The sequence below is a fragment of the Zootermopsis nevadensis genome, unplaced genomic scaffold (genome assembly GCF_977971745.1).
Source record: "Zootermopsis nevadensis isolate Lab colony 2312 unplaced genomic scaffold, Znev_1.0 Znev_ptg000016l, whole genome shotgun sequence".
Lineage (NCBI taxonomy): Eukaryota > Metazoa > Arthropoda > Insecta > Blattodea > Termopsidae > Zootermopsis > Zootermopsis nevadensis.
Window position 1 is genome coordinate 152,769 of NW_028259148.1, and position 26,038 is coordinate 178,806.

Sequence of the window (26,038 nt, forward strand, 5' to 3'; positions counted from 1 at the left end):
AACGTTTTGTGCCCAGTGGCTTATTAATTAATTATCGTCATCGAACCATAAATGTTTGTCTTCTTAGTCGTGTGATGCTGTTTATTTTAGATAGACCACATTTGCATGTGAAGCAATTCGAAATGCGCCCTTCACAAAATGTCAGGAAATGCAGGAAAGGGGCAGACAATTCACGAGGTCATGTGGGCCCCCGAGCACCACAAAAGGCGAGGAATCTTTTAGCCAGCAGCTTCTCAAAGAAGACCTGCTCCATGGAGTCACTATGGTGAGCAGTTTCTGATAAGCGCTGTAGCCCAAATATGCGACGTTAATGTACAATTTAAATTGTCTTTTTCCACTCACGCCAGTGTTTGTTGAAAGACGTTAATGACTGAGGAACGAACTGTCGAGACCACGCGTGCTGGAATTCCAATGACAGTGGAGAGAGAGAGAGAGAAAGAGAGAGCTTTTCTAAACGAGGGGTGACGGCTGAGTTGAGACTAAATTCAGTTTATGGGTTAAAATAGCCGGTAACTCGCATGGAGACAGCTGCACTGAACCACACACGTAATTTTATTGTTCTCCGAGCTGTTTATCTCACATTCTCTTCATTGCCTTTCTCACGCCGTGATGATCCATTTACGTCCTCACCGTCAACCGCAGTTGGAAAGTGCGTGCGTGCGTGCCCTCACCCTCGGCTAACAACGACACTTCAATTACTCTCTTTCACACGAGGTGGACTCTGCACGAAATTTCATCCAATCCGCGACATCCAAGGAGGCGCCGTGCTCGAAACATGGGTGAAGGGGGCCCGGATATGTGATTAGCGTGGTTTTCCTCAGTCCCGCGCTCTCTTAACACCCCCAGTCTACTCTTTCCTGACGTTCATTCAACGACGCTACCAGTTGCTCAGACCGTCGGAAGATTGGATGATGAATGAATAATGAAAGGCATTTCCCTAGGGACTGAGGAAAACCATGAAAACCTCTCTTTCTGGCGATCTCCAAACACTGTCTCGCAACCGAAGATCCTACGTGTTCGTTTGAGGCAAGGATGGAGGACGGCCGGTGCCAGAAGGCAGAAGTTTCACTCGAGTGAGCGGGCAGGGTGGCAGAGCGACGAGCGACCAGCTGAGGCGAGTTTCGCTGGCAGCCCGGGGGCTTGCAGGTGTGCTGCTACCCAATTTGTTAATAGCGGCCGCTCTCTTGCACGTGGAATCTTCTGCTGGATGCTGTTCCTTCCATCTGAGTAATGAAGCAGTTAACTACAAGAAGCATCGCGCACTGTGGGCATAGGCACGACGGCGCACAGTCGCTGGATCCTGACCAAACACATCCGGGTCTCGCCGCGTACTGACAGACAGCCTCACGCGACGCACGTCCGATTTTCACGAACCTCGCTCGATACAAAGCCTCGACGTTAAACTAATCCAATTTGGCTCATTTTGTAATCTGATACGGAGAAAACTGCATAATGAGGGCCTTCTGATTGGGATACTGTATCCTAGGCCTACATACTTCCTTTCCAACCAGACCACAGCATTCACATATCTGACGCAGTTATAACAAGTCCACTGCAAAAATAACAGAACAAGTCCTTGAAGTTATCATCTTAAGTACCAACCAGCGACTTGGTTCAAGGCAGGCCACAACAATGCCGATGTTCGCATTATTACTGACCGGCTCACGGGCCTGAAGGGGCCTTGGGCCTGATTTATGTAAGCATCATCGAGCTATCCGGTTTTAGCGAAATGATTTCGAAAGTAGACCAGTTATGGCAGAACGGTGCGTATGCAAATACGGCCATGTCTCAGTTCTGCAACTGATGAGACGCTGATTATATTAAGTGATAAAACAGTCGTAGATCTTCCGTTTAAGCGCGTCTTAAATGTGCGTGAAACGAGATTATCGGACATCCTTCTCTGTTTTTTTCAGGTTGTGACGTATAAAGAGTTTCGGGGCAAGCAACATGAGTGCCTCTTATTCGATTATGTAATCGATAAGCCCGTCTGTCTGTCGGTCCGTCTTTCATTAACCTGGATCATTTACCTTGAAATTGTCTAAAGGTCAACCGAGCTTCACAATTTGCCCTCCGCGACCTTCTCGTCTTCATACATCTGATAACTATAGACACGCTATTACGAGTCGCCTGATTTACTGCAATTTCCTCCCACTTTGTGCCAATTTCCCCAAAGGCTTGCAGAGACAGCATCAACGAGCAAACGGCTGTGTCGCGAAACTGCAATTTAAAAAGCACCGCACGTAAATAATCACACGCAGGATTTGATGTCTTCGCGGCGGCGAGAAGGAAGATGGCTGTCTTCTGGGTTGTAGCGCCCAATAGCCTGGCTTTCATTTTGCCCTTCTCTGATTAAGACGTCGGTGGTTTGTCTGTCTGAGTGTTGCGATACGAGGCGTTGTCAATGACCAGAAAGGAGATTGCAACGAACAGGTGGCATGTTGTTGACACTACACAGACTGTACTGACCGACGGAAACTCCTTCCTCCATTGAGTGGTCCGCTTACTGGGCACTCCCTACACTGTCAGCGGCCATAATCGGTGGATCCAGTCCTACAACCCGGAAGACGTGGGATTTTACATCAACAGTTGGCGAATCAAAACTGAGTGAATAGGAGCTTCTTCATTTACGTCGCTCACCAAACACAATTATGCGAGGATGGGATAAGAATCGTACGTAGCACGCGGGGGGGAGGTGGGTGGATCTGACGTAAAGGGGGTGTAAAGATCTGGACTGGATTAATCGAAGAGTCCAGTGACCAAGGTAATGAATCTTTGGCTTCCCTAAAAAGGAGTGGAATTTTTAGGTCACGTGAGTGACAACTAGCCTCTTGAGGAGACTCGCAGGATACAACATTTTACGTTTCCACTTAAAAAACTGACCACGCTACAAAATGCCGTAGACACTGGCATTTTAAATGGGATTTAAATAAATTTAAAGACTGTGAGAGGGTCTGCTACAGGGAGGCGTCCTTTATGTCAGGGGGAGGAAGATGTCGAAAACATACCGTAAAACTAACTGTAAGGGAACTGAAAAGTCGATGGAAAACATTTATGTCACAAATGGCTTACTATAGACGAGGACTCTGCTATTAACATAACAAAAAATGCTGATTTAAAAATATTACGCGTACATAATGTCAGGCTCAAACGGGAAAGTGGCCTAACAAGATACCACTAAAAGTAAAGAGTAAAACAGAAAAGGTCAGCGATGTGAGTTCGAAGATACAGACAGACAGAACCATGTGGCACTGCTCTGTGCGTGATTGCAGTCGAAGTCCCATTCTGCTGAAGTGTACTGTCAACTGACGGGACCAACACTTGCTGGCTGAGTCTATTTAATTTCCAATAGGCTCTTAAGGAGACGCCGTGTTTGCTCAGCTCAGGTGTGGATAAATGAAATTACAAACACAAAAGCTCATTTCAAATAATGTTTTCAGATCCTATGACACCACCACCCGTCAACTTTTCAAATATTCCCATAAATCAACAGCCTTGTATTAAAACACGGAATTACGAACCGAGAAATCAAACGCAAAGTTACGATGACAATTTCCTTGAAACCTTTTGTCCAGCCCAAACGCCCCTTTAACCTCCCTAAAACGACGTCCTGAGCCAGATGAATCCAATCACATCCTCATATCCTCCATAAAATTATCTTCCCGTCTTGGCCTAATTATCCAAACGATCTTCTGTATTTCAGACTTTGTGACCAAAATGTTGTGTATATCTCTTGTGTCTCACACGCGCGCTACATTCTCCGCCCATCACATGTTTACAGACTTGCAATTCAAGCCCTTCCCGAAACTACTGTTTCCGAGAGGAAACGGGGTGGGCCAAGCCATGCAGAGCCCTGAGCCCCGTGACCTTGGGGGGAAAGGCAAGTGGGCACGCTGACGACTACGGATTTTTACACGCTAAATACGGGAACGACCGCACAATAATTACCGAGGTTTCTTCATCCTCCCATTCTGCTCGGCTCTGTGATAAGTTACGAGCCCGAAAAGCGACCACATCCGGTCTGCTGATGGCTCTAAGAAGAAGATGCCACAACTTTACAGTAAATGGGAGGGAGTGTGATATTCCTCTGAAGACAGCACCGCTACTACCCGTTTAAAACAGATCAACTAATTCATTCGACAATACAATTTTTGGCATTTCAGTGCCAGTCAATTTTTATCAAATGTCACAAAATGAAAAATCCATCTCAAACATTTGACACGCAGTAGAGGGACGGTGATGTTCGCACAGAATCTAAATTAAACACGTCTGATATTTAATCATCTGTGGTTTACTTAACGACGCTGTAAGTGCTTAAGACTAGCCTATACAGGGTGATTCAAAAGGTTAGGGCCAAACTGAAGGAGCGTATAGAGGGACTCAGAGAGTAGGAATCCATGTCCTCCGAAGTTATCCCGAGTCAGTCGAGGCCATTGAAGGCAGGGAAGTCTGGTAACACCGCTGAAATGATCGTACTTTGCTGTTCTCCTACTAGCTTAATTTTGTTTTTCATTAATGTACAAGGATTACATTACAAACCAAATTTACAACAGTTGTTCAAAGTGGCGTCACCACGTCAGATGCAGCAAGTATTCTGGCCAAAAGTTGTTCTGGGTGTCTCGTAAACGAGGCTCTTGACATGCCCCCAAAAGTAGCAATCGAGAGGTGTCAAGTCTGGGGAGCAGGCTGGCCATTCAACCGGGCCTCCTCTCCCCTACGTGTGATTCAAAATTAAGCTAGTAGGAGAACAGCAAAGTACTATTATCTCCGCGGTACGTTACCAGACTTTCCTACCTTCAATGGCCTCGACTGACTCGGGATAACTTCGGAGGACATGGATTCCTACTCTCTGAGTCCCTCCATACGCTCCTTCAGTTTGGCCCTAACCTTTTGAATCACGAGAACTCAGATCGGAATCTGAAACGAAAATGTGGGAATCAAACTGGTTCATCGCCATCAGAACTAAAGTCATCACTGTGTTTCTGATCGTGTGTCACTTTGGTTGTCCAGGGTGACTGTCGTGTTTGTCGACGCGTGTGGCCCAAAGGCCCGCAAGGTTTCTACGCCCTTTAAGCCTGGTAGTGACAGGGGAGCCCTTCTCCCTGTCCCTTTAAACGCTCCTCTACATTTTCTTCTTTCCTCCAGTTTGACGACGCCTTATCTCCCGTGCTACGTGGCCTATGGCGATCGGAAGCTTTGTTACCGACCGAGACCGACTCCGACGTGAAGGCTTCTTTCACAGAATTCAGAACTATCAACAACCGAGCCTGAATGACAGTGGAATTTCACGCAAGGGCTGTCGAGAACACAAAAGGGAACGGAGTCGGTGCTTAGACCGAAGCACAGCGGTAGGTGAGCGGCCACATTCATGAGGAATTAGCGCCGTCCAATTGAAATATCACGTGGACACAGGCAGCTTCTTCGCAGCACGTGAAAGCCACACCAATTTTTATGGTTGCCAGATTCGAAGTCCGACCGAAGATCAGCTTTATTTTGTACTTCACACAGAAATCGATTTATGGCGAATGAAGTTACGACATCGAGAACAGGCACTCTCTTGACAATTCCAAGTTCAGGCTGTTACAACATTAAAACAAGACAAACCAGGAACTTCTAAAGTACAGTCAAATATTTATTCCATATATTTTTATCATTGCTTTAGACGGCATGAAATTAGTGTCCTTAATTCAACGTTCTAGCGTCCAAGCGATTTCCTGAACTCTTGCTCCGGATATTTGACTTTCGTTCTGTCGGCTTCCCCTGTACACCAGGCAGCTCCTAAGGTGAAAGGCCACCCGGGTCGTAAGTCTGCACGGGCGACACAGCAGACGGGACCAGTGGCTTCATTCTCACGCTGGGGGCCGCGACGTAATCGGTCTCGTACATGTCGAGAGGGAATTTCGGTTTTACGACCCGACTACGAATAGATACGCGAGAATCTACATCCCGTCATATCAGACCTTGTAAATGGGACCTGTTCGGGAATAAACGAGATAAGTACATCGTTCCGTCGGTCACAGGAACAAAAGAGGCAGAGTCCTCGGGGAACATCACGGGCTGCTGGGCACCGCACGTGGCACATTTATACGCGAAAGGTGCCAACGTGTGCAGAGAAACAAGGAAGTTGTGAAACAAATACCTCAGCCGTACAGACGTCACGTGGACAATGCACGTATTCATTCATAAGTCATCACCGATTCGTTGATGAGTTATTTTAATTCGATTCAAACATTCGTTGCCAGGCGATTCCATTTTTATTGCCGGGGGGGGGGGGGAGATGCCTTGAAATATTAATTAATAAAAGCCGAATGAAGTTACCCAGGATTCTCTGTTAATTTAAATGGTGGTTCTTCATACCAAATCGTTCTTTTGCAACTAAGTACTGCCTGAAAGAAAAAGGCATTTGAACGAATGACCTCACTGAAAACGAGGCACTTTTAAGACGTGGTTCATTGTGCAAGCCTGAAAATTCAACTTCTTTACAGTTTTTTGGGCGGTGGACACCAGGATGTCAAAATGAAAAAGAAGGTAAATGAAAAATAGTTCAATATTAAGTAGAAGTTAATGTCACTTACAAAGAATTAAATCCCTCTTAAACTTGAGACGAATATTTCAACACGACATTACTCAGAAGTTGCTTTGTTATGTGCTGAACTGCTTTCTTTCAGTTAGTGCTGAATAACAATTTTAAGAACTTCAATTAACAACACAAATAATAGCTAAAGGATAGTTACAGAACACATTTACTTCGAGTAGCTAATTCAGTTTAAGAGAAACATCAAGCCCATCCGGTTTCAAGGTGACAGGGCAGTTACGTAATTGCGTCCGTAGATCAAAGCACGCGCTGTACTCACTTAAGACGTCATGCAACATTTGACGGGGCGACTACATTTTGGCACTGTCTTCCTCCCTTCTCCCAGAAAGAATCGCGAAAATTAAAATACCTACAAAAAAGAATAATTTTACCTGTTCTTTTGTGCGTGTGTGAGAAACTTCAGGTAGGAAGAGACAGACAGATGATTTTAACTTCAGCGATCAAGTTATCAAACATGCAGTGGACTCAGACGAAACTGAAAACGGGTTCAAAGCGACTCTGTGTCTACGCGCGTTGTTTCGGACAAAAAGGACGTGATAGGTTCAATCACGTACACGTAAAATCCATAAGATTTTGTTAAAATGCTTACGACGACGTTGTCAGAAAGGCAGTGGACGGAGGATCAAGACAAAAGTGAGAGAGACCTAATTAAGCAATTATCTCCTTCTGTGGCTCCCACTAAACACCACTGGACAACTTTTCTGGCCAGTCTGAGTGCAACATGGCCAAGGGTCTCCAAAGCTGTCAGGTGTAATTCTGGGTAAGAGGCGTGGGCTCTGTACTCTATGTAGGTTGAACAAGCAGCAGAGAGATGGAAGCTTGACTTACTCGTGAGAAGAGCAGACAGCTGGTCGCCAGGCAGCAGTCATCGGCCATCATCATCCAGCAGTCAGTGGCGTGCTGTCAAAAACAGAAAGCATCAGAATTACGCTTTGGTCTTGGGGGCAAACATCACCTGACAGGGCGACACAGCGAGACAAGACAAAGAGAGAACGAAACACCAGAAATTTTAAAAAGGTGCAAAAATTGTATGGACAATGTTTGCGGAAATAATTAGTGTGAATGAAGACAGAAACACTTCTCACGTTTTATTAGCCTACGTGGAAATAAACAGAGTACGTTCGTGTTTATGAGCGGGCGTGTATGCATCTTCAAACCTTCGGTTAGTCGGAAGTCTATAAACAAACCAGTCTCATCGAATGACATTAAGAGCTGAATAACCTATGAAGGATTCGGCTGTTATGAGGAATATAATAAATATTTCGGTTTTTCACTCCTACTAAGACCAACAGATGAATTGCAAGAAAATACAGTGCGAAGAAGAAGCAAGTATACTTCCTGAAACAAATACATTAAGAATTTAAATTGATACTAAAGGCGAGGACAAGACAAACGCCGAAGTAGGATGCAAATACTACATTGTATAATGCAGAAACCACAGCCTCCACGTCAGTAAAGAACACTACCAAAATGTGTTTGGTTACTCCATTACTTTACAGAAATCTGTCAACTGATAAGACCATGTAGAATCTAATGAGATAATGAATTACGAATCCTGATCTATATCACGGTCGTAGTCCATCATTCACCTGGGGGGGGGGGGGGCTGAAACGATCTGTGACAAATATAAATGAGAATACGCGGTTGGAAATCGAACCGCTGGCCACAGGAAATGCTCGCCTCGGCACGCCACTGCCTGTCTACTCGGTAGCAGCTGATTCGTCGTCTTTCTTTTACACACAGCCTTCTCAATTATTTGGGGCCAGAACGCGATGCGAGAAATCTCTCTCCACATGTCTGGAAAAAGCGTGCACTCGACACTCGTTACTTGAGCCACCTACGACTGACATTAACGAGAGGATGGAGCTATAAAGACTAACAGTGCAGCCAACAGACAGCAGCCAGAACAAGAAAACACTTGGGCTGCTTGTAAGCTCTGGTTGTTAGAACACTGCATTTGCCAGAGGCATCAGCGCAACAAACAAACATTTTAAGATACGATTAAACGAACGGCAGGAAAAATGCACTAACATAACCTAATTAGAAGCGTAAAATATCTGTCATGGCGGTATAAACACGTGAGAAAATCATCGGTTCGTCCTTCCCCAAATCCATTAAAAACGACTTTGCCCTCTCTAATTCCAACGCTTTATAAATGCGCAGGTTAAAACCATTCCCCCCCCCCCCCCAACCTCCTTACACACCAAAATTCCCTGCTAGCGGGAACGCTGAGAAATGGGAGAGACAAATGTGGCGGGGACTTCCAAGACAATTCAGAAGTGACTATTCTGTCCGCATGTCCCCACAGCTGCAGTCTTACGCTTTAATCCCCTGGACAATGCGTCATACAAATGCCCTCTTCCCTCGGCGAGATTCGCTGGTCAGTGTCAAAATGCCCACTTGCAAAAGCCGAAGCTGAAGGCTGCAGCCTCTTATGTTCGTAACTGTTAATGTTACATCCAATTTGAAAACATGAAAACAGAAACTGTTGTCACTCCAAATTTTACAGCGGCCCCATGAATCATCGCCAAGAGCTCAGAGAAAACAAACATTTAACGCGTATTTCCAAAGAAGCGTCCTCATAAAATGTCACGCGGATTCATAATGACTGCCTTGAGCTCCAAGAGGCTTAGGACTGACGTACACGAGACAAGGAGGTGCGCGTTTTGAAAGCTTGTCGCCAAGATGTTTTGTCGCTCCACAAGCAATCTGTAGGTCCTCGCAGCCACGGAGACACCTCAAAACAAAACGCTTACATTTTTGTAGTACACTCGTCGAACATCAGAGGGGAGGAAAAACGCCACGTGCAGAAAGATTTGTAATTCTGGTTTTGTTTGGTGACACACAAGACTTGAAGACCAATACAAATTTACTCACTTTTAACTTTAAAAGCTGACAGAATAAAACGAAAAGAAAGAAAGCTGTCTTTTGAAACGACACACAAGGTCGGGGGGGGGGGGGGGGGGGGTAAAGTTTTCTTTTTTCTTCTCGACAATGTGAGGACAATGTGGATGCTGAAGTGTGCCCTTCACTGCAATCTGCAAGACGACGGAGCGAGCAGACTGCCTGCCGGCAGCACAATCCTCGAGGTCGGTTCACAGCGCACGCGCGCCAGACACAAGCTCTCTCCTGTCAACAGGGATCCAGCCTCATGCAATTTCGCGGTTGTCCTCAGTCCCTCCAGGCAACGACCGCTTCCTTCCACATCCTCTCATTCGACGCTGAATAAACTACAAAAAAGTAAACTCAGGTTGCATACGAAAGAGACGTTCAATCAAAAACATTTTCGACAGCCTGCATAAATCATTAGCGCCGAACACCGTTTGTAATCGTCCTTCAACTGCACCTGCCAGTAACAATTATTTTTAATGAAACATACAGGAGGAAAGCAAGTCTACAGAATGTTGCGAACAGTGTTTGTTAAATGCCACAAGTCCATGAACCGACCTGAAAAAGGAAGTGAAAGTGGTAGTCGAGAGCATGCACTTGCAATTTGAGGTCAAAACATCTAACAAAATTCGGTACTGAAATCTGAAGAAAACGAGACCTTCTTTCTTAAAGAACATTCATTGCGTCCTCATGAGAACTTCAACAGCCAAAATATCAAACCAAACGATGCATTTCCGTGGACGAAAGGGGGCATTCAAATAATTGCACGGCTCCCACTCTCTAAATCAGCGAAGTCCCGTCCGCATTTATCTAGGACCCACTTTAATAATATCGCTTTAGTTTCCTCTTTGACTTCGAAATGGCTGGCCGTCTGTAAGAGCTTTAGGCAAAAAAACACTTTTTGTAACTACCACAGGGGGAAAAGAGTGACACAGAATCCTATAATTTATTTAACTGGATTATCAGAATGTCCGTGCTAGTTCGCAGGTTTATTTGTAATTTACGTGGTTTAATATCGACCTCTGCAAATGAACAGCCAACAGGCGAAGTTCTAATGCCCGGACAACTCAGTTGCTCTCGCACTGTTGTGAACCAGGCTCCAGCAACTGCGCATCACAGCGGAGGACCTTGTCCTCAAGTGTAGTTAAGATTTGCTTACACTAATTCGTACTTATTTACTTTCAAAATGGATTTCAACCGCTGCTGTCTGCTTTCCCTCTACAGCACTACATAGAACCTTTCTTAGAATTCAAGGACTGTGTATTCCTTACGCCTTCACCCTTTACATACAAAGAACGCCTGTCACTTTAAAAGCTCTTTCTTCGACTACCACAGTACCGTGTTTGATAATGCAGATCCTCTAAAGCGATTTGTTCATATCGGAAGTTTCCTGAAAGGGTCTCTTGCAATTTCTTTCTATCGTCCAAATCCACTACAAAGACGTAATCAAAGGAAACCGCAAAGTATCAACAGGTCCTAGAAGAATTATTATCAAGTCTATTAAATAAAGGAAAATTATATGGGCGGGACATGCAGAACGCATGGGAAAGATGAGAAAAGTAAACAGCATTTTAGTCGGAAAGCCTGAACGGAAGAGACAGTGCGAGGCATCTAGGTGCAGATGGGAGGATAATATTAAAACAAATTTTAATAAATATCGTGTATGTGGATTGGATGAATCTGGCTCAGGACAGTGCCTGGTGCCAGGATCTTGTAGACTCTTCGTTCCCAAAAAACTGGAGGGGGTGATTTCTTGATTAACTGAGCAACAATTAGCTTGTCAACGAAGCCTCCGTTCCGTGCAGTCAGTGTCGTCGTCGTAATATAACGGGGGGCGTGTTACACAAGGATTTACAGAAGTTTCTTGTTACAGAAAGCAAGAATGATTCAATCCTGGCAACGTGCATAAATAAAGCTGAGAAGTACATACAACGATCTAAAAACCAGAAAGAGAAATGTTTATTGCCATTCCACACGTAGAGCCACGCCTCCACTTCCCCACACGCCTTCATGACGTGGTGCTTAACCGACTTCCGTATAACGGCAGTTGTTATGATGGTGCATTACAACAAATTTTGCACAAAACTTTCTGAATATGTTGAACACGATTACCAACATCTCAGCTTATGGTTAACAATTTTGGCACAAAAACAACTCGTTAGAGCAGAATCATTCTTGGGAAGCTAACGGTTGCTCATCAATTTATACAATTCCCGTCTTATATGGAACCAGAATATTCATTAACATGCTTTCTGTAATGCTAAGAATATAAAGAAATGTTTGTTACATATGTAAATTGTCTTCCTATGGACATACGAAAAAATATTATGACGTCTACAGCTTGCCATCTTAGTACAAGGGGCTGGATGAAATGACATTACTTCCGTTCTTCTCACGAATTATTGTTTTAATTGCCAATATCGATTAAAGCAGAGAAGCTAAACAGAAAAAAGCAACATAAAACAACAACAGCAACAACTTCTTATTAATAACAAAGTAGAAGATTCAAATAATGAAGTTTAAAATGCAGTGAAAGTTAACTTCTACATAACAAAGATCGAAAGCACTAAATCGATTATTCGCAAGTAAACATATCGATTGGCAAAGAAAAATACAATGCGCTATTAGAACTGCGTATAGTTCATTCACAAGCCTGGTGTCATTTCACCCAAGTTGGCTGCACTTATTTTCCAAACCAAAACCTAAAGACAAAAGTGCTAATCGAATAAATTAGTATTGATTATAGCTTACTTCGGACGTCTTCATTGGATACGCTTCAATAAAATAATCACAAATCTCAGAATGATAATGTGAATATACTGGAACTTTAAAATCGAAGGAGAAACACCAGAAAACAAAGTTTTACACACAAAGCTTTAAACCCGCGCCTTGCCAACACGCCATCTTGCACTGGACCCGAGTACCAACATGACCAATATACCAGCGTAAAATTGAAAACTATACCATGAATACGTATCCTATGTGTTTTACTACCAAGAATTTATATATAAAAGGAAGAACAATAAGCATCGGTAAAGCCAGTCATCGTCCTGTTTCTTCATAAAAAAAAACCTTTCAGAAGCCAGTCTCTGCTCCCGGCCGATGACGGGAGCAGAGACTGGATCCATCTAGCGGACGTAGCAGGGTCGGAAACACAACATGGCTTCAGAAACGCTGTGCTATCCAAAAACAAAACTTTGGAGGAAGTCCAAAACGTGCGTCAGTTTAATGACGCACCTCGTCAGAAACCTTTAGATTTATATGACAAAGCTTGATGGCGAATTCGTGCTCCTTGTTAAATTAAAGTGGGAAATTCCATGTAAAGTTGAACATAACAAACAACTTCCTAAATGTATGCAGACTCTACGCACTTGCCGTGAGATAGGGACTGGTACTCAAGGCAAGAGGTAATGGATGCATCGTCTGATGAGATCACCGAACAGCCCCCGAGGCTGTCACCTCCATGCCGAGTGACCTCGTGGTGACCTCATCCGTATGACCCTCAAAGATCTGGCAGGACACTTGGCCATACGCGAATGTGCCACGCTTGTAAATGCAGATTTATTTATTCATAGCCGTGGTACATACACCCGAACTCGACATTCATTTCCGGCAGAAATAGAAAAATTACCCGCACATAATTTCTGGACAGAAAGACTTCATCCTTGCTACGTATTGGTTTTGACTTGATCAGTCTCGTGAATTCTTACTTGAATGGTTTTGTATTAAAACAGTTAAATAACGTGCCAAAGAGAACAAATTTATTTACTGTAAAGTGTTGTGTTAAGACGGTTCATCAATTAGGATTTGTCAGTAAAGATGGCCACGTTTCACAAAGCAGTTAAAAGCCTATTAATTTATACTCAAGTTATTTTCTCTGATCATCCTAAAATCTCAATAGCAAAACCACTTTAGAGGAAAGAAGATATATACTGTAATAACTACAGGCCTGCTCCACTGTTGTTCAGTTTCTCCTAAAGTATCACATATTGGTCTGAGGCCGATTTGACTTTAGGAAAGGGATACCCACTGCAAATAATACCTTCAAGCTAATACATAAGGTATTAAAAGCTATTAACCATGCTGCAGGTACAGTTCATAATGTAGCAAAAGCGTACAACTGCAAATCATGAAATCCTGTAAGCTAAATTACATTTCGCAGTATCCAAGAATCTACGGCAAATTGTTTCAGAATCTATCTTCTAGCTAGAAGATACTGGAAATAAAGAAATTCTGCACAAACTGGAGAACAGTAAAGCAGAGAGTTCCACAAAGGTCAATATCAGAGACTCGGATTTCTTAATATGCATATAAATTACCTTCCTCCAACAACAAATGCCTAGATTAGAACCTTTAATATTCACAGATGACACTAGTGTCAATCTGTAATAAATCATTTGATAATTTAAGTAAAATAGCATGTTTTAATCAAATATGGTTACAGAAGTCTGCAAATACCAAATTCATAGGTTTACAAACTGACAGAAGCTTAAATTGCACGAAAAATTTAAGTGAGATGGTTCAAAAGCTGAGTGCATCATCTACTTATGCAGTTACATCAGTGTTTCATCTGAGTCTCAAAAGAAAACCTACATTAATTCATTTTGCCCATGTTCACTACATAATGAAGTATCGGAAAACATTTTGGGTAAAAATTAACTTTAACAGGATATTTACCTTAACAGAAGAATACTTTTAGATTTACGGCAGGTGCCAAACTAAGTTCATGTAAAGGTAAGTAAAAAACTTTAGGTATATTAACTCTACTATGCAGATATGTGTATATATCATACCAGTGACTTTGTGCATAACTAAGAATACTTTTGATAAGTGTAATGATACATATTGTTAACACAAAGAAAAAGTACCAGCTTCATGGACCACCTGCCAGTCCCTCATGCTTTTGGAAAGATGCAAAAACATTTTTAACAGTTCTTTCATACAAGTCTCAAAAGAATTATGAATAATGGGCAATTTGAATTTTAAACACTAAGCAGTGGCTAATGGATGAGCACCTGTCAGTATTTAATGACACAGCTCAATATTTTATATTTAAACAATGGTACCTTAAGCCTAGTTTTTAATTTTTGATATTTTAATGAAGGATATAAATGTTTTATTTTCACCAGGAAACATTCCAAAACTCCAATAGTCTCCTAATATATACTTCAATAAAATACTGGATCTTAATAGGTTAGACTGAAACATGGTTCTAGTACAGAAATTGCAAATAGTTACTGGTACATTATTCATACATCTGCAGCAGTATGACTAAAATCAAATTATAATTATTACAAAACTTCAAATTCTTCTCACCTGTTTAATGCGATGTTTGGGTGTGCTGGCTCACGTTTCAAGAATTACATTCTCACACCACATTCACAAAATTCAAGTATAATAAAACTCTTATTAAATTACACTGCACTACTTGTTTCAACGTGCTTCCGACGCACAAATTAAATATCACTCGGCACGACAATTTGATATCACATTCTGCTCTTGCCAACCTATGAATGGATCCGAGGTAGGCTGTATTCGATTAATTATAGAACGTAGAAATTGTCTTATTCCGTTTACCTTCCATTCTTCTCTCTTTCGTTGGCACCCCCGACCCAAGTCTGATAACCTCTCCTTAACAGTTATATGCTGTGATTATGATTATCCCTCTACCTTCTGCGTGCAAACTGCAGCATCAGAAATTCCTAGCTTACCGATGTTACGTTTTCCGGTAAATACTGAAGGGTTACAGGAATCTCATTCCATACAAACTTACCGCAGTTTTATTACTAGTGCTACAACGTAAGCACTATTTTATCCGAAATTGAAGCCATGGATGGGTCACATCATTAGCCTATTTCCGATACTTATTAAGTTTTGATGCTGCTACTCGTTTGGTACCGACAACACAATTTACTTACTCTGGTTATTATTCCTACATCAATGAACAAGTCCCATCACTAAATTCTCCTTAACTCCAACACAAATGTTACGCAACCGAACATTATTAACATTCGCCGAATTAAAAACAACGCATCGAAACAAAAAGACTGTTCGCTCGCCCGTGCCGTACTACGTTCTATTATACACACACAAACAAAATTGTTACCTCTTTCGTCTGATAGCAAACATTTTATTTTTCCGGCCATCAGAGTGACGGCCGCTTTCGAATGAAAGGTCTCACCACATTTTGTTGCTCCTTTTCACTCACACGTTAAATTACCTTACAGAATTTTATATAGGATCCTACTATTTTACATATGCAGCTATGGCCACCTACAGAAAAAGCGAGTGCAAAATGTTCGTCTAGCACAAGTTTCACACAAACATACCAGTAACACAATAATGCCATTGGCTTACTAACACGATCACTCCGATGATATAACCTCTGAAATGATGGTAAACTACTACCAGACTACATGGTGCTATAACCCAAAAGCAAGCAGTCTTTGTGCTTACTGCCATAACCTCAAATCCTAATAACTGTAGACATGATCAAATTTGTAAAATTCGTGAACTCCACTGCAGTACAACTCTCATAAGAACAAGTGATATAAAAGTTTTTTATACCAGTACACATTCAAACAGACCACCTACTTTCATTACAATGTAGATGTCTCAACTAGCATGGCAGTAAAATGTTATAAATTGTAAGTCATGGCCTGATGGGCTACATTTTCTAAATAATAATCCAATCAAATCTTTTATTAGTTCACTGCCTTAACCGGCATAAGGCCAATTATGACATTTGTTTCACTTGCTAATCAGTTTCATAAGCTGCGAGGTTTATTGCAGGTAAATTTTGCCAATACAAACATTTATACTACTTGCATTCTTTCAATACTACTCCTGAGAGACAGAACTTGCTGAATTACACCACATACAACAAAACAGGTAAAAGAAATACAAGTAAATGTCAGGTGTTAACAGATAAGAACAAATCAATCAGAATAATGCGGTAATAATTATGTATCTAACATGGTATGCAACAGGCTATCACATTTTGCAATAATTTCAGACTTCAACTCTAGGGAAAAGCGTTCGTCGTCTCCAAGCAGAGTAAGGCCATTTCATAACGTACAGATTCCTCCAAAATGTGAACTCTGCGATTGATATTCCACTGCCACGTTTTGTAGACCCACTCGTAGTCAGAAACGTAAAACAGGGGTCAGTAGTAACAGCTTTTCCCATAACAGAAGGAACTTTTCCCAGATCCTCTGGGCAAGGTTGTTCCACGAATAAACACAGTAAAAGTTACAACTGCGCAAATCTAAGTACCAAGCCACGGAGGCACGTGATGATGTGCGGTGATAAAACTCACCACATTATAGACCTTGGCTTTACGTGAAGGTGAGCAGTGGTCACCAAAACAGCCTGGCTATTCACTCATGTGGCATCCCCAGCACCAACAAATTTTAATTAATATAAGAATTTGATTTTAATTACTGAAGTTGAATCTCTCCAGTTGTGACAACTTGGATTAATCTGGTGAGACAATGGCATTTAGCCGAGAGTTTACATTGCATCAAAACCCGAAATATCATCATCTCTAGGATGGTAGTTCTAAAAAAAACAAAAAACAGTCTAAGCAGCTTGAATATATAGAACTGTACTACAAAGATTGCTCCTTGCCTGTATATCGGCTGTTAATCTAAGATTAATCCACGAGAAAAGAAAACATGCAATCTGTTATTCCACGTAGCAAAATCCCAGAAATAATAACGCCAGCGCTAGTTTCCTGTTGCATCTAGCGAAGGTGCCAATGAACACTTGGCAGTGTGACAAAATGGAGACTGTGCAGATGCACAGTGATAACAAAGACAGTGCGACCCTTTGTATCGCATTCCTTATATTTTTTGCACTTCCAAACTGTGCCTTTATTTTGGCAGGAAATACAAATGACGGGAATTGACGGACAATCAAGGGTCAGTATGAGAAAAAAGGTATTAAATGCAAACAGAGAAAAAGTGTAACAGTTTCTCATCTACAATGTTTCATAAATTTTTAACAAACAACAAGTGAAACATAACATTTTAATCAAAGCAACACAGCATTTATGCTCATTAACTCTCATCTCTCTCCCAAAATTTTACCTTCCATTAAAATAGTAACATGGACAATCTGAGACAAGTGAACCATTACCGATGAACCCCTTAAGATTACCATAAGAATCCAACAATTTATACACCTTTTCTTTACCTATGCCTGAAAGAATTTTTGATTCAGTAATCATCTTCATCATCATCATCATTATTTTCAAGAAATATACCAGGCGCCACCCACCAATCATCCTCGTCATCTGGAAACGGCACTCCATAAAAGAGTAGTCTGTAACACTTTGAAGAACGATCACTGAAATGCAGGTACGGACTTTCAGGATCGAGGCGTTCCTCACACAGCCAGCAGAAGAATGTGTTGCACTTCCAGCAAACCATTTTGTTGCATCCGTCCGACTTCTGGAGGCGGAGGCAAACAAAAGAAAATGTTATTTGCTGACAAAATGGAAATGAGAATGAGTCTGTTTGTGATTTGAAGGACATTTCTGGCAAGAACAATGCACTACCTCTATAGCAGCACCACAGCTGGGGCACTTCTTGCTGTTGCTGGCTAGCCAGTTCTCAGAAAGTGACGTGTCCACCAACGTCTGCAACTGTTTTCTGCCATAACGCTGCTCCATTTGCACTCTCCTTTCGTCACTTGCATTGCAGTATTCCTCCACCAGGCGACGGCGCTCATCTGCATCACGCACAACGTTCATCCATGTCAAGTCAGTAGTTAAAAGTAAATATTTTTACTGTACTAATGAACAAACGTTGTTGTGATACGGAGTACATAAACCACTATGCAGAGATCCTAAGCCCAAACCTCTGCTCTTCCTACAGTCTTTAAACAGAAACTTGTGCCATGTAATAAACTTCCAAAAACACAAAGATAAGCAAAACAAATACGAAAAGACACTCAAAATAAACTTAAAAAGGCAACTGTACTCACAAGACCTTAACCTGCAGGGTTCGATGCCATGATACACCATTTTGCAGTGGATACAGAACGCATACGCACATGACGGACATGTTGCCATGTTTTCCCCAGGTTCCAAGATGACTGGGTACTGACAAGCAGGCCTTGGACAATATAATATATTCTCCATTGTATCCAACAAGGATGACAGAAGTACTGCATCATAGTGTGAAAACAATTCTGCGCTCACCAGCTCTCGCACCTACATAAGAGGAGAAATCAGAAAAATACCATCATTCTAGAACAAATAACCAGGTACAACTCACGGGGACAAGGACAGCCCAGACCAAAATCCAGACTGGACATATAAAAACAAGCTACTCACCTGACCAGGCACTGCTTCAGAGGTACAATTCCCTTCCGGACAGCAAATGCTCTTCACGTTGCCATCCTTTATCCGCACTTCAAAATATTCTGCCACGCAGCTCTTACAGAAGACATGCCCACAGCCATCAAAACGAGTGCACTGAGAACCCTGCTTATCCTACAAATCAACAGGAACATAAGCCTAAGTCTCCTACACCAGCAAAAAGAAAGGACAGAACAATAATTAGCTTCCTGCTGCACGGTCTCACCCACGCAGTAACTGCCCAAACAACCACAAAATACGAACATTCACCGGCGTGTAGCACGAGTCTGGCCGCAAGCCTACGCCAGTGTCACACTGGAATGTTGACATACAACCGCGACATTTTGCAGCGCAGCAATCCACTGCCACAGAAGTTTGCCTTTGGATCTCCCCAATCCTGACTCAGTTCATCTAGTCCACATTTTCACCGCCTAAATCAATATCTGCATTATCCTCCACAAAGAAATTCTTACGCGTAATTAATGTTTCTCCGAGACATGCTAAGCATCCTCTTCACTGCGACCCTACCGCAGAAGCGACAGTCTCGTTTATTTCACATCCCGAGTTTGTCAAACAGAACAAAGTCTGAAACAATTTGCCTCTACAACGATGAAGTTTTCTGCAAATCTACTATGGACTTTTGGGCCCCAGAAGTTATATACAGTACACATACTCATTCTTGGAACATCTGTGCACACGTGCACTAGACAGGATACTGTCAATTTCTTCCGTCGTTGATGCTCTGGAATAAAAACTGAGACCTATATGGATATGAACACACTGTATCTAAACACCACACAAACAAGGACAAGGGAACTTACCTGAAAGCAAATCTTGCAAGTGTGGATGCTACGGCTGAATTCCACCCGCTGTCTTGCCTCGTCGTAGTCCCTGAGCAACTGAACGATTGACGTCTTTGGTCTGGCCAGAGCACTGTCACGCATCGCATTTGACTGAACTGACTTTGAACGTTGTTTTCTCGCAACATCTAAGGATTCAGAAGCTTTCGCTCTTTCTACACCGTCCGAAGTAACCACAGCCTCTTCCTCCTGATTATCAACAGTACAATTCTGAGAGGCATTCCCCACATTTGCCGCCTTACTGCCGTCGCTACACCGCCGATCTAATACACCACCAGGTTCTGAGGAACTTTTGTGACATTGACTGTCTTTAGCTAGATCCTCACTGACCACCTGACCACTATTAGAACCGGTTACCGAGACCCAATGGTTGTTCCCTCTTCTCACAGACCTGTTATAATAAGAATTGTGTACCCTACCAGCAGTTCCTCTATGATAGCGTCTCTGTGCCCAGTTTCCACTTCTTTTATTACTGCCGTAAACAGACACTCCTGAGTTACTGCAGTTACCCTGAACAGTCCCTGTACTTTGAATACTGGTTGTCATGGCTTCAGTCTTCTGAGGAACACAATTTTCAGTTTTAAATTCAGAGACTTCATTACATTTCTGCTGAAAGAGAAATAAAATGTCAAGAATGAGAAAATAAATTAACCAGACTGTGCAATAGTTATACACTTTAACGAAATCAAATTGTTTTAAAATTAAAATTTAAAACCAAGTTGTTCTCTTATTTATTTATTTACATTCAGCAAACTGGAGAAGATGTACTCCACATGATCACTTCAACCTTGAAGATGTAGAAAGTATGTTTCTCTCAAATACTGGCATCCAACGATGAGACTATATGGCACCAAAACCCAGAAGAACGTCAACATATCAAGTCATACGTACAGAATCCTTGAAGAATTAGTTGATAATCCACTAAACACAAACACAATATGAAGCTACGCAAATGACGTACTTACTTTCCGTTGATTTCTGCCTCTGTCACTTCTACCCCATCTCGGTCTGCCTCTTTGTTTGCTCCTTGGGTACTCAACGGCATCGTCACAAGCGGCCGGCGCGTAGTCCGACTGCTGCAAAAACGCCGAGCTCAATTATTTCCACACACAAAAGAAGACGCAGAGCCACATGGCGAAACTGTTCAGGAGATAATTTGAGCAGAAAATGTAAACAAATTGTTGCTCAATTCACCGCTCTCGTTTAAAAACTGTTTAAAGTAAACTGTCCAATCACGTATACATTTCGTTATTGTCTCTTTTCAGTCTGAATTTTACATTATATTTAACACAAACATCCAACTATTTAATGGGAATGAGCATACAATTCTACAAATTCCTCCATAAGAACCACTCAGTTACCTCCTCCAGCTTCAAAGAGACAGTGGAGTCCTCGACATGAACCAGTTGTCTACGATGGCCCCTAATGTATGTCACAGCTACTAGGACAAAACAAATAATGTTATTGCACTGCTGGAGCATAAATACTTTATTTGGTGCATCCGCATAAAAATAATCAAGCAAGTTCAGTTAAGGAGAACTTGGAGGCCACACAATCAGACCCCCTGTGACTGATCCATGTGCCCAGAAAATGGATGTTACACCAATTACACACCTGGCATGAAAAGTGGGGAAGGGTACTGTCATCCCGCAACCATGTGCCTTCACAGACGTTAAGGCAGATATCCTCCGAGAAAAAGAAAAGTGTTTTTCAAGGAAATCAGCATACTAGATTCCACCAAGATGATTTGCTCAAGAAGATTTGATATCACATTTGGTTCAATTAGGAAAATGTCTTTAATTCCAGTGAAAACATTGACATTAACCATTATTTTGAAATTAAGAGCACGGAGTAGCATGAGAATTCTGCAGTGCCCGTTCACTTCCTGTGAATGCTGCCTATTCAGTCCATAACACACAGCACAAGAGACGTTCATACACGGTTTTGCGTAGAAACCAGTGACAAAAGGGGAGGTGAATACGACGTAGAGCTCGCACGCACGCTGTTCGTGCTTCTCATGCAGTACGCCAACTGCACTGTGAAAGGCGCCCGTTTCACGCGCAAGTCAAGTGTCACTCGCGGTAAGGCAAAGACTGGGGGCATGGGAACGAGAGGAACGGGTCCCAAATGCAGTGAACTGGAAGATGCCAACACACCATTTTACGCTGTGATGAAAATACATGTTGGAAGATGAATTTCAAATGGAAGATATGGTTAAATTACTACAAAGAACTTCATATTAAGAAAACTACTGATTGTTAAGGATAAAGGAAATTACTTGCTCAGAGTAAGAGAGATGGGTGGATACATAGAAAAGGTTTTATGAAAAACAAGTGATGTAAAAATAGAGTGGACAAATAACTGGACCAGTCCTACAGAACCCAGGGTTACACAGGATGGTCATACTTCGTTAACCCCAAACCAAATAAACAGAAATTTAAACACATTAAAGGGTTCTAGACTAGAAAAGTTAATTTTTCAGTTTTGTTATGTAAAAGTCCTCTTCGTACAGATCTCCACTCCCAATGTAGCTACTGGTATATGCAGTTTTGCCAATATATGGAAGTTCTTGACATAAAAAGATTAAATGAGCAGCGGGTTTACTAGGTACGTCATCCATTACACCGACCAGTCCAAGCGTCTTGCAAAAAATGTTGATAAAGAGACAAACATTCATGCGGTATAATTCTAAGAGGTGAAAAAGACATGCATTTACAACTGGATAACTTTGTAAAGACCAGTTCGCTTAATATGACCATAAGTTATCAGCTTGCCTTGGAAGGTGCATTTACATTTCTTTTTTCAGATTTCTCATTCTTCCTTTTCTGTTCTTCCTCCAAATGAAGTGCCCTCGTGGCTCGTCTAAATTCTTCATGTTTTATAAAGGCTGTTTCACGAGGACTCACATCAAGAACGTCCGCAATCTAGAAGAAATACAAACAGCGTAACTCCAGCGTACAAGCAGGACGTGACATCCGTGCAACAAAAACCGAGGACCTAGAATTTTCTAACTCCAGAACCAGAAGTGATGTAAGTACACAGCTTACGTACATAATTATAATCAGTCAAATATCCTTGTATCTGTTCATATGTGGCTTTTCTGCACCATCGCTCACAATTAGTCGTGCCATATATTGTACATCCCGGCCAACAAAATTGCAGATCTACAAAACACTGATAAGGCCCCTCTTATTATATACATCTGAGACATGAACCTTAACAGAAAATGATATCCGTATCATTGCTGAGTTTGAAAGAAAGGCCCTACGAAGAATAATTGGGCCAGCGAGTGAAAACGGTCAATGGCGAAGGAGATATAATGCAGAATTGTATTTAACCTATCGTCACGAGTATTATTAGATCCGCTAGACGAAGGTGAGCAGGGCATGTTGCTAGGATGGAAGACAGTGACCCACCAAAGAAAGAGGGGCCACCCCAAGCTCAGTTGGGTTGATAGAGTGAAGGGGGGCGCAAGAGTGTTGGGATGCAGAAATTGGAGGGTGGTGGTGCGAGACAGAGGGTGGAGGGTCGTTGAGGAGCACCAGAGAAGAAGAAGGAGAAGATATATTATATATATAAAAGAAGATACCAATATGTCAGCCTGATTTGAATAAAAGCATGAATTAATGTTAATAACTATTCTGAGCTTCAACCACAGATCTCAGTTGTCTTTGCATGGACTCTGCGATTCCAGACATGTTCACCACTGTGCAGACATGAAATCAACAGTGGTAAATGTTGGCACCATCGCTTTCCAAACAGCAAGGACGAATGCAACACAAATGCAAACATTCCTCCGAGTTTAAGAAAAGAACTTTACATTTACCTTAAGAAATTTAAGAGCATCCTCCTTAAGAAACTGTGTCCACAAAAATAACACCTCCATGCCTTCATTTTCCTTCCAGATTGCATTCAGCTTCTTGCACAACAACATTACCTGCAAAGGTAAATTGCATAGCAAAAGCGTCATAGATTATAACTGTGTTCGTAACACTGAGCATAAACAAATTACTTAAATTTGGTCAGGTCTACATCAATTTCACACATTACCACAAGTTAGATTAAATTTAAATCAGCACTGCACTTTTAAACATGCAAGAAGCAAATCAAAATATGAAGGGATGAGGTTTGTATTGTAGAGCTAGTCTCATTACGCCAATTAAGCCGAAGGAAACAAAGCACATACACAAGATTACCGAAGCAAGTTGTGACAGCATGAACTAGAGTATAACGGCTCTGATTAATATCCAGTGATGAACTTTTGTGATGAAAGAGGTGAACCTTGAACTTCCATATCAGTCAGGAATTTCTTTAACATCTGAATACGTATCAAATGCATGCTTAGCACTCACAACACACAGGGACTGCTCTTTACATAGCTTAAATCATACACTGCTGAAAACATTTTTGTGCATCAAGGTTGATGTTGACAAACTGTTCTATTCCACTCTAAATGTAATCAAAATAAGCGTACGTTCATTAGTTTATCTGTACAGGTTTCAAATCAATATTCTTCAATAATTTCTTCATGTACCTGAACAAGAACAGATTCCAAAACAAGGTGTGTTGCCTAATTCTAATGTTCGTTTCCTGCATTACAAACGCAAACATAAAAATTTCCGACGTCAGACTTCATCTCACACCATCCCAAAAAACGTAATATTTAAGTAATTCCATACCTTATTTTTCTTTAACCACTGGCAAGACAGCCTATATACCGGTGGTGAATGAAATGGATAATCACTTGGAAGGCTGAAGTGCAGACTTATGGGCGGAAGACATTTCAATGGCAGTTCTTCAAAACTAGAATCTAATACAGAAAGAGGCTATTAAATAACACTTCGAAGTATACTAAAGAACAAACATGCTTGAAATTATTGTCTTATAGATTATAAACATGCTACAAGTTGTCATTGTTTTTATTTTAGAACTACGTAACCCTTTTACTTTCACCAGAAATGTTTACATGATTTAATAAAGTTTTCTTCCAACCTTCCTTCCGTAAATCCCTGAAGACAACTCTGAATCCAGCCGGAAGCTCAATGTAGGCATAAAACTGACCTCCAAGAAGGCCATTTTCTTCATGAGTTTGTATTTCTTCCTCATTATAAATACTTTCTAGAGCGCATATTTCGTCTCTCTGACTTTCCTTGCTCGACATATAGAAAAGGTATTGTAGTTGTAAACTGAACTTATCACACAACAAATTTCTTTAACGAATTCTACCTCCAGCTTAATTTAACAGCCACAAACAATTTCAACCTTACCAGTTCGATTACACGTTATTGCACACATTAGCTCATAGATAAATGCTATGCATGGGAAAACTACTCGAAAAGTTCGAGCGCAGTGACGTCACGACCAATGGTGCGCGTCTTGGATAGTTCGAGCAGTTCCGGTTCTGTCTTAACAGCTCGGGATTCAAGCAACCTGAAACTTTTAGGTTATAAATGAATGTCTTAAAGCAGACTTTGCCCCATGTGCATTGTTGATGTATTATCCATATTCAACAGTTATAATTGTAACGATATCCCAATTATTATTAAAACGCGATTCAAATGAGAGGATACGTCCCTTATAGTTCTTCTTATATTAATTTTGCTTTTCTGAGTAGTGGCGCCATGCTGCAGCCTACATTAATTCTATCCCCATTTAATATATCCTTGCCAATGTTTAGGAGGCAAGCAATTCTAAAATTAAAAGTATCAAAGTAGTTTGGCACACAGTCCCGGGTTCAAAGGAATGGGCAAGATTCATACCTAATGGGTGGTTGGGTGTATGTGTAAACAGTCAGAATCATCACCTTGACAAGATTTCAAACGCCCAGAAAAATAAAAAGGGAGCTAAACGGGATCTCTTTAGCTGGTTAAACATCTATGTAGTCAGGATAACTGTATCTACAGTCACAGTGATAACTCAAAAGGTATCTGCATGTACAGAATAATATGCATGCAAACAGGAAGATCAATGAGAATTCAGAAAGGTATTGAATAGCCAAATTAATACACAGTAAAATATTCATAATAATAAGCAGCTGAATGGTTGTCTACAATTATTCAAATTGACATACAACTCTACACACATCTATACAGCCAGAACACATACCTTAGCAGAAATCTATTCAGCCTGAATAGGCAGTTATGGATGTCTATGTGACCATACTAATACAAAGCTACTCAGAAATTCAAATAGCCTATGCAATAAGTATGTAATTATACTTCGACATACTCGATGAAATAGGCAGTTATGATGTTGCCAAAACAACTGCCATCTAACTTTGGATGACAAGGGGATAAGAACATGAGGTTAGGTTTCCAACAGATCTACGAACAC

The 26,038-nt window shown here is 41.5% G+C and overlaps 2 protein-coding genes across 6 annotated transcripts in view; both read right to left on the bottom strand.

The window, feature by feature from the left end:
* The window catches only part of Alg7 (Alg7 dolichyl-phosphate N-acetylglucosaminephosphotransferase), a 110,342-nt gene extending 94,475 nt beyond the window's left edge, over positions 1-15,867 (bottom strand). Inside the window, exons 1-2 of one of the 2 annotated variants that reach the window (XM_087349303.1) lie at positions 14,798-15,867; positions 7,421-7,492 (exon numbers count right to left, since the gene is read on the bottom strand). In XM_087349303.1, the coding sequence (XP_087205429.1) occupies positions 7,421-7,461 (41 nt within the window). In that variant the 5' untranslated portion in view covers positions 7,462-7,492; positions 14,798-15,867. Of the gene's footprint in view, positions 1-7,420; positions 7,493-14,797 lie in introns of those variants that run through there. The other variant, XM_087349304.1, reaches the window with a different exon arrangement.
* Positions 15,868-17,448: 1,581 nt separating this feature from the next.
* On the bottom strand, positions 17,449-25,907 carry LOC110828289 (E3 ubiquitin-protein ligase RNF14). 4 transcript variants are annotated; one of them, XM_022060884.2, is made up of 10 exons: positions 24,698-25,907; positions 24,385-24,515; positions 23,532-23,642; positions 22,498-22,629; positions 20,671-20,781; positions 19,667-20,314; positions 18,822-18,980; positions 18,470-18,698; positions 18,042-18,214; positions 17,449-17,934 (listed from the first exon to the last, which is right to left on the bottom strand). In XM_022060884.2, the coding sequence occupies exons 1-10, from the start codon at positions 24,864-24,866 to the stop codon at positions 17,701-17,703; spliced, it is 2,097 nt and encodes a 698-aa protein (XP_021916576.1). In that variant the 5' UTR covers positions 24,867-25,907; the 3' UTR covers positions 17,449-17,700. The 4 variants fall into 4 exon arrangements, with proteins under 4 accessions (XP_021916576.1, XP_087205424.1, XP_021916557.1 ...); XM_087349298.1 differs by having other exon boundaries at positions 19,667-20,311; positions 24,698-25,733; XM_022060865.2 differs by having other exon boundaries at positions 22,480-22,629; positions 24,698-25,708.
* Between the last annotated feature and the right edge of the window lie 131 nt (positions 25,908-26,038).